The sequence below is a fragment of the Parasteatoda tepidariorum genome, chromosome X2 (genome assembly GCF_043381705.1).
Source record: "Parasteatoda tepidariorum isolate YZ-2023 chromosome X2, CAS_Ptep_4.0, whole genome shotgun sequence".
Lineage (NCBI taxonomy): Eukaryota > Metazoa > Arthropoda > Arachnida > Araneae > Theridiidae > Parasteatoda > Parasteatoda tepidariorum.
The window spans coordinates 4,140,591-4,153,983 of NC_092215.1; the positions used below are offsets into that span (position 1 = coordinate 4,140,591).

The window sequence follows — 13,393 nt, forward strand, 5'->3', positions numbered from 1 at the left end:
GGGTATTCTCAAAGTATTTTTGATGAGAATCTTTTTGAATGTCATTATTAAATGGGTGATTAATATAAAGAAATCCAGATCCCAAGAACTTAGTGGATTTACAATCTGCTTAAGCGTTATCAGAGAAATTCTACTTTATCTGAATTAAAAATATAGTTTACTTTTTAATTTAGAACTTTCTAGCAATGTGTTTGCTAAATACTAAATATTTTCTAGTGGTTACATTGGCACCAATACAAAACTTTTTTATTGGTTTCTCACCTAAATTTCTTTGATGTTAAAAACAGTTGTTTTTCTTTGTTATCTCATTTAACTTGTTTTTGTTCTGTTTCTAAATTATTTATAAAAACTTTGATATCTACAATATACCTTGATGGTAATAATTAGGTTAATCAATGTCATTAAACAATTCTTAAAATTATAATTTTGTTCTTTATTAATCAATGGTTAATAAGAATGTCTTCAATTTGTCGAATACTTTTTATTATAAAACTTCTGAGAAATTTCATGGTTACAACAACTCTGAACATGTATGAAATCTTGTATCTTAAAATGCAAAATAGCAATATTGTTAAAAGAAAATTTAAATTATCTGCTATAAAACATTTTCATTTAAATACTTTAACAAAATATGATCATTTTTTAATGCAAAGACCTGCTGGCAAAGGTAGCTTGATTCAAAACATCTTGTAAAGTCATTAAAATCACATTATGAGATACTTCGCAGCCAAGAACTTCAATGTTTTTCAATGCAGTTGATAAAATTGCACCTGAAACATACATATTTGAATTGTTAGAAATTTTACTTTCAGTATTCTGATTTTTCAGTTAAAACAATTAGCTGATAATTCTTTTTATCAATCAAAATTTTAACACATACTTGCCAATATTGGAGATTTTACAAGCAACATTTTTTGGGCTATGACGTAAAGTTTTAATACATCATGCATAATTATGTAAGTCAAAAAGAGAAATTCAAAGTTGGAAACAATATAAGCACTTACTTTTAGCGAAGTAAAAAATATGTATATAAATTTTAATCTAAAGATTTTTTTGTTAGACAAATAGAGGCTAAAAGGTATGAGGTTCGATTTTTGGTCGTCGATCTCATGGATCCAACTTTTGCTGGTGACGTCATGATCTGCGGGGATCAGCCAGTTTATTTTCATTTACTGTTGGTCGTTCTTGCGTGGATCATGACGTCACCCGTTATCTGTGTTGAAGCAGATCATTTGGGTATTCTTTCTTTTCTTTTCGACACTCTGTTTGTGACATTTTTATTACTAATGTTTTTAAATAAACTCATTTCTTCCGAAACTTCGTTTCTCTTTTTTTTGAGTTGTTGATATACAGATATGATATTCTGAGAGAATCTCGGATGTCATTTTTTAAATCATTATTTATAAATACTGGCAATAGCACCATCTGTTGAGGAATAAAGAAGTATTTTTGCCCTCAGCGGATATTTTATCACCAAAATTTTCAGTCTTTAACAAATATGAAGAAATTTGAGAATATACAGATAAACAAGAGATAGTTGTAAAATACAAGTCTTTGTTAAATTGAAAATAGTGACAAGTGACATTCATCTAGAAGAAAGTAATGTGCCCTTTTAAAGTTGTAAAATGATCCGTCAAATTGTATTTCCACTAATTATTATTTGGTATCAAAACATCGGTCATTAAAAAATTCCTATTTGTTGCATAACCAACAAAATCAGATTGCAAGGGAAAAAAAGAGAACTTTTTAAATGTTGTTTATTTGCTTTGATGGCGCTGTGATAGCCTGGTTGGCAGGACTTGCGTATGTGAGAACGAGTGTTCAAATCCAGTTGGCTGAAGATGCACATTAAATTTGTCATGTCATGGAGACCTCCATGTTCTCAGAACAAATAATACTTCTGGGGGGGTATTGAATTGGAAATTGATTGTTCTTTGGTTCAAGTCAGAATTATGATATGTGGATGAATGAATGGATGTATAAACAGGCATGGCAAATGAGTGTGCTAGAAGTTGAATTCTTGGCCATAGATGGCACCACTGGAAAACATGAACAATTGCACACTCCCTTGCCTTAATTGCTTAAGACGACAACATTTGATTAAATTCTTATAAGGAAATTTAGGTTCTGAATATTTAGTAATTTATTACTCTTTGGTTTCAATTATTGTCTCTCAAGAAATTAAAACTATTATGAATTCCTTTTCGATATTTATTATACTAAGATAAAAGGATTTTATTTTATTGTCCTCAGTTCATTCCTTATTTTGTTTTAGTTTTTGAATTGAAAAGACGAAGTTGTTTTAGTAGAAATGACAACCAGTAAATTTGGATTAAAATCTTAGGGCCCTGACAAAAACGCAAATCAAATTACATGTAAAATAAATTTAATAATTAAGTAAGAAAAAAGCCACGTATTTTTATCTTTTTTGATTAAAAAAATATTTACAGAATTTCTTATGAATTAACTTGGTGTTAGTTTTTTTACCTACAAAATTTATAATTACTTTTTTCTTCATTTATAGTTGCATTACCATTTTTAAACCTTTTGTTATCTTCAGTGATTAATTTGTTCATTTTTTATTTAATTCTTTTAATTTTTATGGTTAGTGGCAAGGAGTTAGAGTGGTAAAAAAATGTGCTAACTGATAAAAAACTCAAATTGGATATACCAAGCTGTGAAATGTTTTGTGATAACAGTGCTGCTATTGATTTTTCTAAATCTGAAATTGAGAACGCTCGAAGCAAACAGATTGATGTTCAAGTACACTTTATATTAAAAAACATAAAAACAGTCCATATAAACTAATTAATCCAAAATTTAAACACAATGAAACGCCCTGCTTATTTTCAATCGTGTTGTTAAAAAATAAATAAATGAATTTCAGCTTTGACTTAAACTTAGAAGCCATGTCATAACATTTTCATATTAGATTGTTTTTTTAAGCATTATTCTAAAAAATGGCAAAATTTCATAATATTTTCATTCATTAGTTTTTCTGTTTTGTGAGCAAGAGGAGCAAACAGTGTTAAAGATGGCAGCAAATTAAGAGAAATAAATCTTTAATAATGTATCTCTAAACAAACAATTTTATGTCAATAAAATTATTTGAATTTCATATTATTTAGGTATAAAACAAAACAATATTAAATAGAAAAAAAATTAAATTAAGTGACACAACAGCAGAAACAATATTAAATAAAAAAAAATTAAATTAAGTGACACAACAGCAGAAACAATCTTTTAATGCATAATAATATTGAAAAACTAAAGACAATGACCCAAATAAACAGCTTGCAGCTTCTCTCAGCAGCACTAACAAAAAAAAATTTCTTTTTAAAGTGCATTCCTCAGTTGCATTTTTTGTAAAAATTTGGGGGAAGACTAACACAAGTCTATTTCTTGTGAATTGATTGATTAAAAGGGAAGGAGAAAACACACGAACACACTTTACATCACTGTTTGCAATTTAAAATTCGCTCTGCATTTTTTATGCTGCCCTTTCTTTTTTGATAGTTTTATAGAAAGCAGCTCTTGTGAGTTGCGTATTAATTTTTCAAGGTTCTACAAATGGTAAACATAAATATTGATTAAAAGTGTCTTTGAATCTTGGACATATTTGAACTACAACTAAAACTAAACTATTTAACTCAGTGATGCAACTGCCCATAGACGGCCAAGGTCTACTGTGCCCATCTCAGTTTTCTTGACCTTGGGCCCTGGGGTGAAGGAGCAGATATTCTGGTTGGCTGGTCAGCCATATGCGGAACTCCAGTGTTTAATCCCCAAGCATGCTTGGTTCTCATTTTATCGACCCACTGAAGGGATGAAGGACTGAGTCAACCTTGCCTGGTTCGAGGATCAAACCCAGGACCTGTGACACACACGTCCTCTATATTTAAACACAATACAAAAAATCATTTTGGGTTATACGTTCTAACAAGCTGCATCTGGGTCACATTATGTTTAATATGTGCATAGGTCCATTTCTGTATAGCCCCCCTCTTTTTTTTTTCAAATTTCATATCTCAATATTTGCTTGTTACAACCAAGTGCTTGAAAAAAATCATAAAAGTTTAACATGTTTGCTGTGGTTGTCATAGGCCATGAAAGCAAGACGTGTGGATCTTCTTGCTTTCCAGTGGCAGAGAATTCGACTTCTGCCACGCCTATACGTCACACCTGTTTATGGAGTGGACCTATTCATACATTCATCCACAGACCATAATTTTTACCTGAACCAGAGAACGATCAATCTCCAATTCAGTACCCCCAAAGGAATGATTTGTTAAAAGAACATGAAGGACTTAGTGGCCCGGCAGATTTACACATACCAGTCACAATTTACTACACGGGGAGTGTTCGCCCGGCTGGATTCAAACTCACATTCATGAGAATATAAGTCCTTGTTAACCAGGATAACATGCTTATTAATATTAAATTATAAATATAGTATACTGTACAGTTAATTTGCTTCAAACTGTCTGACGGCTTTTTTATAGTGTTCTTCAGATAAGACATCTTCGACATTAGGTTTGCTAATTACTATGCTCCATAGACAAGCATTTTTGAGTTTCTCATTATAAGCGACTGTATTTGATCATTTTATTAATTTTTCTAGTTCTTTACCTTAATGTTGATTCTATTATATACTTTCTATGCTATTTATGAATTTTAAAAACAATTTTGAGTTGAACAAATTTAGAATTTACTGATAAACAAAGGCTTTAAATACTTTACTTTTCTCTTCTGATAAATGAGTCCCAAATTTCCACATGGATGTTAATAACATCTCTTTTGCCAAAAGTGTGTCCTCCTTTACAGCACTTAAATCTTGGAGAGTTACTAATGAAACAAGATGACAGAAACTGTGACAGAGCTAGTAAGAGAAAAAATTGTTTTTGCTTTTTAGATTGTGTTAATACCAAAATGTTACTTCTTGGATTGAGTTAGAGCAATGACAAAATTTTGAAAAGAAATAATGATAGTAGTGCTATACTTATGAGGCTTGCAGGTAATTTGCAAGCAGGGAATCGATTGCACATGGAAGTTAGAAACCTTTTAAAAAAGTTTAAGTATTGTTAAGTATATTTTTTTATCTCCGTCGTTGAACAGCCCACTCAATCTTGGGTTTACGACTATTAGTGTTCAACTCCGTAGCCTTGTAATTTCGAACCAACCCAGAAGACAAGGAAACTCTTGGATCAGTAACCCCAGAGGTATGATTTGTTATGGGAACATGGACAACTTTGTGAATCGACAGATTTAACATGCATCAGTCATTTACTACACGGGGAGTCTTCGGCCGGAGGGGATCGAACCAACAAACTCTTGGACATGGGCCCAGTGCCCTACCAACAAGACTATCCTGGCCACTTATTAATTATATTGTCTGTATTGAACTAATTATTATGATATAATTTATGTATTAAGTTAGGGGTGCACAACCTCGGCCCGCGAGCCACACCAACTCTCGATGTGCGGCCCATGGCAGCAATCTAAACGAAATGAGGAAAAAAAGATAGAATATTTTTGTTGAAAAATTAAACAAATTCGGAAATTTTTAACTAAATACTTTTTGACACACCCAATCTCAATCAATGTAGTTTTTCAATCAGTTTTTTTTCATTATTTTTAATTTTAATCATTTTTAACCAAACTTTTTTTAAATCAAAGTTTTTCACTTGCATTTATTTTAATAACTAGGATATATATATATATATATATATATATATATAAAATTTAATTCTATGAATAAATTTTTTAATGTTAAAATTTATGTTTAAATGGACTTTTGTATTATGTAATATGATAAAAAAACAAATTTTCCCATAGTTTAATTATTTGAAGATATCTAATTTTCTTCCCAATAAACTGATTCTGTGTTTTTCCTAAGTAATCACTCTTGCAAACTGAGGCAAACAACGTTAAAGAGCACAAAAATATTTATAAAATACAGACAGCTGTTTCGGATGCTCAAAGGGCAACCTTCATTAGTGCAACAGAAAGAAATGAGAGAAAACAGGGTAAATATAGAGAAAGGTGACGTCACAAGAGGATTTAGAGCATTGATTAATAGGAGGGAAGGGTGAATGGATGAGGACGAATAGGAAGCAAGGAACAAAAAGGTGGTTAGTTAGGTGTAATCATAGATTTCCAAACAGGAGAAAGATAAGGAACGCTGGATAGGTCATTGACCAACAGTTTGGAATTTTTGAAAATATGATAAGACTCGTAAAAATCTAAATAAAAAATGAAGAACAATTTTTACAAGTCTTATCACCCTTCCCTCCTATTGGCCGTTGCTCTAAACCCTCTTGTGATGTCACCTTTCTCTATATTTACCCTGTTTTCTCTCATTTCTTTTTGTCCTCACATCATTCAGACTTCAGCCACGGTTGAGAGAGGTTTTTCTTCAAAACCGGTTCAATGAATTACGAAAATTTCGACAGGTCTGCAGGCGCAGGTCAATCTGAGTGTTGTGGGGGCCAGACCCCCGGACGGTTGGGCACCCCGCCTGTAAATTCTATGTATCTCGCATCCACCCCAGCCCTTATCAGGGCTCTTAGTCTGGGATATGGGGCTACCTGGCACCCTTGCGGCACCGACAGGGATGGCTACGCCGGAACTGCACGGACCGCCTGGGAGCCTTGTAGAGGCAAATGGGTCAGGCCGCGATTGGAGTAAACCCGAAACTAAGAATAGCTTGAATAGTAAAAATTATAAACCCCCATTCCCAAATTCTAAAACCACATACCAGAGAGATATGGAAATCCCAATGAAAAATAGCTTCAGCCCTCTAGAAATTGATAATAATGTCAATATGGAAACTGAACAGTTAAATCAAACAAATAATAATAACAAATATAAAGGCAAAAGGAAAGGTTCCCCAGTTAAGGATAGCTTCAGTGAGAAGAAATGACTAGCTACTGATGATATGTCACAAAATAAAAATGAAGATAATAACAGTAACAAAATTGAGGTACCGTAATTTCGCGGAGACAGGCCGCAGCGTTATTGATTTAAAACTTGAAAATTTAATAAAAAGGCGTATCTAATGGGGTGGCCTATATAGCATTACTTTTTCTTTTTTTTACATAGCATTATTTTTGAAAATTTTGCCTTTTAGAAGCCCCACTCATGGGTGCAAGTCTTCCGTCCCCAGGACGGATTTCCATCTTTCGAAAATGTCCGCGAACGGAAGTAAGATGGAAACAAGACTGACTCGAAGACGGAAATCGGAATTTTTTTTTTCTGTCCTTAAAAATACTTTTTAGGTCTACGTTATTGGTCTACTTTCTTATGTACTGTTGTTATTTTATCCAAAGACAGATGAATAAATATTTTTTGTACAGTATTTAAACTTGATGTATTATGGTAAAGCTTTCTTAGATAGTTTGCATATGTTGAGGGGGTATTGTGTATGTTAGGTATTTCAGTCAAAAAATTTTCAGTCTTGGCCTTCTTTCCAACTTGCACTTATGGCCCCACTGGAAATTTCATCATCATTTTTTCCACCTGTTACTTATGCTTTTTATTTATTTTTTCAACTTTAATGTAACTCCAAAAAATGGTCAACGCACCTGGAATTTCCTCCTCCCCCATGTTTCTTATAATCACTTTCTGGAAACCGCTATCTGCAAGAGAACAAAAGTTTCTCTTTCCCTTCTGCCATAGCAATAGCAGTTGAGTGCAGGAGACAAGCGTGGAGTGGAGAAGCATAAATCAGAAAGGAATGAATAAAGAAAATCAGGGTGGTGCCAGTGATTCACTGTGAAACAAACACTAACCCTCCCCGTTTTTTTCCAGGAAATATGTCTCTTCCACTTGTTATGGTTTCATCAGTAAGTATCCACTCCCCTTTTTTTCCCAGCTGTTTGTTAAAAACATGTAAATGTTTGATGAATGAATGGTGCCAATGAGCTTGAGATAACCTTGAATATTCTTACAATTCAAGAAGAATTTCTAACTTTCAGCTCAAGGTCAGTGAAGAGAGGAAGAAGCAATGTGGGAGAATTTTACACCCTCGTAGGCGGAGTTAGTAAATAAAAAAAAAGCTATTTTCTGAAGTCTCATTTGAGAAGAGAAAGTAGGGGGAGGGAATATAGAAACGTGTTATAAATGCTTGGGAGGGGAGCGCTTTTTCTTAGATTTTTTTTTCATTGCTCGTATTTCTGCCTTAAGAGTTCAATCATCTTCTTCCTTAGCTTATTTTTTTTATCGTTTAATCTTCAATTCTAATCTTCTGTTGCGTTTTTGTTTTGTTAATATTTTTGTTTTGTTATTTTTTTTGATATTTTGTTTTATTTAAATTTCAATATAACTTGTTCTTAAGTTATATATTTCAAATGACTCCCATTAAGAGGAGAAGTTATACGGCTGCATTTAAGCTTTCAGCAATTAAAAGAGCTGAAGAAATTGGAAATCAGGCTGCTGCTTGAGAATTTGATGTAGATGAATGGTGCATCCGAAGGCGGAAGTCTGAAAAGGGTCCGTGACCACAGTAACCACTGGCTACGAAAAATGTCCTTCACCTGTGTGCTTGGGTATTCCGCAACAGGGGAGAAGCTTCCCCAGTTGCTGATCTTCAAAAGGAAAACAATACCGAAAGGTAATTTTCCTCAAGACGTGATAATTAGAGCCAATGAAAAGGGGTGATGTGCGAGGATCTGATGCTGCAGTGGCTGGATTTGGTATATCGGAGGAGGAAAGGTGCTTTTTCCAGCCACGCGGATTATTAATCCTCGACTCGCTGCACTCCCATAAAGTGGACTCTATCAAAGATTTGTGCAAAAAACAATTATCCGCGGAACTTTCTATTATCCCTGGCGGCCTAACAAAGGTGCTGCAACCTCTTGACCTCACTGTGAACGGGGTTTTCAAACAAGAAGTGAGGCAGCTGTGGGAAAACTGGATGGAGCGCGGAATCCACTCCTATACAAAATCTGGACACATGCGGCAGGCAAATTATGATGAGGTCGCCGCATGGGTGTCACAAGCGTGGAAAGCTGTGAAAAAAGAAACCGTAATAAAAGCTTCCAAGAAAGCCGAACTCATATCAGGGGGAAATGAAACCGAAAGTGATGAAAGTGTTAGTGACGGGGATGACCCGGAAATAAACAATAAACTAATGAACTTATTTTACTCCGATACTGAGAGTTCAGATTTTGAAAGTTTTTAACTGCTGTATTTATATGTGATTATATTTGATATCTGGATATATGATTATATGTGATACATGAATAAATTTGAGTTTTTCTTTGCAAAAAATTTGTTTGGACTTATCGTTTAATGCTGATTTAAAAGTAAGATCGTTTTATTTTTAAAAAATTTAATACTTATTTTAATGCTTTTTGTTACATTGATTATTTAATTCATATTTTATTGGTTACTTCAAATTAAAATTAGAAAATGCTTAATACGAGGGTTGTAAATTAAATATTGGCAACTTAACCTTGAAACTCACAGAAGGGCGGGCCTGCGCAAATGGGATATGAGAGCGGTGAGGTGGCGCTGTTGTCTATGTATAGAGTGCAAAAAGCAGTCAATCTGCCTAGAAGGGTAGTTGTTGCGTGGCGTTAAAGTGAGGAGTTTCGTTTCCATCGCTCTAAAGCATGGTGATCAGCGGTTGTGGCTTAAAATGGAGGTTGCCCGTGGCAAAAGTGCAACAGAATGCTCTCGAGGATTAGTGGAAGCCTGTGGAACAAATGCTTTGCCTTATAGGACAGCAGCACGATGGGTTCAAGCATCTCGTCTTTTTTCGTCATTAAGCCTTTTGAACACATGCTTTAGAGCGATGGAAACGAAACTCTTCACTTTAACGCCACACAATAACTACCCTTCTAAGCAGATCGACTGTTTTTTGCACTCTACACATCGACAACAGCGCCACCTCACCGCTCCCATATCCTATTTGCGCATGCCCGCCCTTCTGTGAGTTTCAAGGTTATGTTGCTACTATTTAATTTACAACCCTCGTATTTACTTAGAAAGTTATTGAAATCCATTTTAGCAGGATTGTTTATTTTTTTTTGTGTATTTAATATCCTTTTATTGGTTTCTTATTTAACTATTTAAGTTATATATATGTGTATATAGAATATGTTTTAAGTCTGTAATCAATACCTGCTTTCTGTCAATACCTGCTGTCTGTAATCAATACCTGTATAATCCGGCGCGGCGTGCATGCTGGAAAAAAATTTTTTAGCCAATTTTTGAGGACGCGGCGTGTATACCAGGGCGGCGTATCTCCACGAAATTACGGTAAATGAAATTGATTTTCAAGCCCCAAAGAAAACTGTTAAAAATCCACTTCTATTTGTAAGAGATGAAAATTTTAACTATGAAAAATTCACAAAAGATATGAAAGAAAATAATATTACGGATTATGTATGCAAAAACAGTCATGATAGTATGATAATTAAACCAAAAAATGAGGAAACAGACAGATTTATAAGATCCTATGTTGACGGCAACAACATAGCACATTATACGTATAAACTTCCAAATGAAAGAAATCTAAGAGTAGTAATTAAGCAAATCCCTAAAAATTACTGCAAAGATGATCTAATCGAGTATCTAATCTTTGAAGGTTTTGATGTTATAAACGCTGTTCAAATGACCAAAAGATATAAAGGAGAAGTTACAAAGCTTAACATGTTCCTAGTCACCCTTGGTAAAACAAGAACATTTAAGGAAATATATCACCTAACTACTCTAAATAGTATGCAAATAAAAGTAGAAAATTATAAAACCAGACCTGGCCCTGCGCAATGTCACAAGTGCCAGAGATTTTATCATTCAGCAGCCATGTGCCGCCTCCCACCCAAACGTGCGGGTGAACACTTAACGTCTCAATGTAATAAATCTAGAGATGAAAAACCAAAATGTTGCAACTGTGGCCTGGATTACCCGGCCAGCTACAAAGGATGCATAAAATTCCCAGTAGCCCAAAATTCAAAACCAAAGAGAAATAGACCCAATGAAAAAATCTTTCAAAATAAAAGCTATGCTAACGCACTAAAGCAACAGAAAAATTCAGATATGCATAACACCATCACTGAGGCAAAAAATATCTTTAACAAACTAAATGATATGGTCAGTGTTCTAAATGGTTTAAACGCAATTCCACTACTAAGTAAAGCAGTTAAAATGATAGAACAAGAAGAAATTCCAAAACAATATAATGAACAGTAAACCAATCAGAATTATGTTATGGAATTCGGCAAATATCAACACCAAATTTCATGAATTCAGCAACTTTATTCTAGAGCACGATATTGATATCGCCTTAACTACTGAAACGCATGCAACAAGCTAAACCTAGCCAGTTTTAATACCTATAGAACGGATAGGACCAACTGCAGAGGTGGTGATATAGCCATATTCAGTAAAAGAAGTCTCAACACTACCCTATACAGTAATAATAAATGTGATGGATTCGAAGAAACCTCTATACTACTACATAAAAATAGTAAAGTTCATATTAAAATCCCAGCTATGTATAATAAACCTCATCACATCCTTACTAAAGATATGATAAAAAAACCTATTACCCAATGGAATAAATTGCATTATAAGAGGCGATTTCAATGCCAAAAACACCATATGGGGATGTCGAGTAAATAACAAACATGGCAAAGAGCTTCATAAAAACATACTGAGCCTCAATCTAATGGCGATATCCCCTATGGAACCAACTTATTTTCCATATACCCCCCATAAACAGCCTGATCTGTTAGACTTCGTCATTACTAATAATAATACTGCAATGAGTTGCCACACTGTAACAGAGCTAAGTAGTGACCATGTTCCGGTTATTGTGACTCTCGGTGTTACTATCCAAGATACACCCATCACTACGAAAAAGACTAACTGGGAACTTTATTCCAATATCCTCACTTTAAATAATAATAATACAACGCTAAGCACTCTAGATGATATAGAAACTGCTATAAACAATCTCACAAATGATATACAACAAGCATATAATGAAGCTACTAAAATCAATATCAACAAACATAACTATATGGCCCTGCCACAGGATATGAGAGAGCTCATTGGTAATAAAAACTATACCAGAAAAAAGTGGCAAAACAATTGAAATCCATGAGATAAAACAGAACTGAATAGGCTCATGAAAGAAATCAAGAAAAAATGTCAACAAATTAGAAACGAGAGATGGAACGATAAAGTCTCAAGCTTATGTACCGAAGACCAATCAGTTTGGAAAATGACCAAGAGCCTAAAAACAGCCTAAACAATAAATAAGCCTTGTACATATATCAATCTCATCATCTTTAAATTTTCTTTTTATTGACTCAGAGGACTCCCCCCGTATTCCTTTCCCCCTAGCCTAAAGCCAAAAGTCTTAGTTGCCCAAGGGCAAACATTATTAGATGAAGAAGTGAGATGCCCGCTTCGCGGGCAAGTACTTTTGACTATTCTATATCTAGTCTAGTCTAGTATTTCGTTCTGTTGCACTGATGAAGGTTGCCCTATTAGCATCCGAAACAACTCTCAGTATTTTAGCACAAAGAACGCCCACTTGTGTATTTAATCAGTCTTGCAGTTTCTAATTTTAAACATTTAATTTTATGCAAAGATATTACAAGGCTAACTAAAAAAAAATTAGTTCCTAGAAAAATGATGTTTATATAACAAATGCTGTCAATGGATGGATGATCGTGTAAAGCTAAGGTTGGTGGCGCTAGTGGTAAAATTGCTCTTTCCAGACTTCCGGGTTACTGCTTCCGATATATTTTTACGCCGCAGATTGAGAAAACGCGCCATCATATTATTGCATCATATCTTTTGCAGTATTTCACATGTACCGAGTTCTTTCTTTCAGCCTTTAAACTTCAGCATTATCATATTAATATTATAATCATTAGAATATTTTCTAATTAGGCTAACTTAAAAAGATATTTTTAAAGATATTTTTGGCGACATTTTATTCAAATGTAGCCAAATAAGGGATAAAATACAAAACATGGCAAACCTTAAGAATTATTCACAATGAGATATTAACTTTCCAAAATTTTTTTTGGCCTTACGACCTCTGAGAATCAATACATTTCTGAAAGCTCTTATGAATGGTACAATTATGTTTAGATTTGAACCCAAATTACAATAACAAAACTGCATAGAATATTAGGATTGTTCAGACATCGCCTCGTAGTCATAACATAAGCGGAGGGATACACCGGAAATTTTCTAAATTTCTTCCGGTTTAAGGACGCTTGTTATTGTTTACATTAGACCACCCATCCATATGTCTGTCTAAATATTTTGTCATACTTCATGGGTCAAACAGCTGTGCATGTGGCCCTTCACTCAAAAAGGTTGTACCCCCTATATTTAGTGTTTTGCTTTACTATGGGTACACATTCCC

At 34.0% G+C, this 13,393-nt stretch overlaps 1 protein-coding gene across 4 annotated transcripts in view; it reads right to left on the bottom strand.

The window, feature by feature from the left end:
• Window positions 1-466: 466 nt before the first annotated feature.
• The window catches only part of LOC107449378 (HEAT repeat-containing protein 6), a 139,123-nt gene continuing 126,196 nt past the window's right edge, over window positions 467-13,393 (bottom strand). For 3 of the 4 annotated variants that reach the window (XM_016064885.3, XM_016064884.3, XM_071188391.1), the window contains 2 exons: window positions 4,741-4,879; window positions 467-770 (listed from right to left, as the gene is read on the bottom strand). In XM_016064885.3, the coding sequence (XP_015920371.1) occupies window positions 643-770; window positions 4,741-4,879 (267 nt within the window). In that variant the 3' untranslated portion in view covers window positions 467-642. The remainder of the gene's footprint in view (window positions 771-4,740; window positions 4,880-13,393) is intronic. The other variant, XM_016064886.3, reaches the window with a different exon arrangement.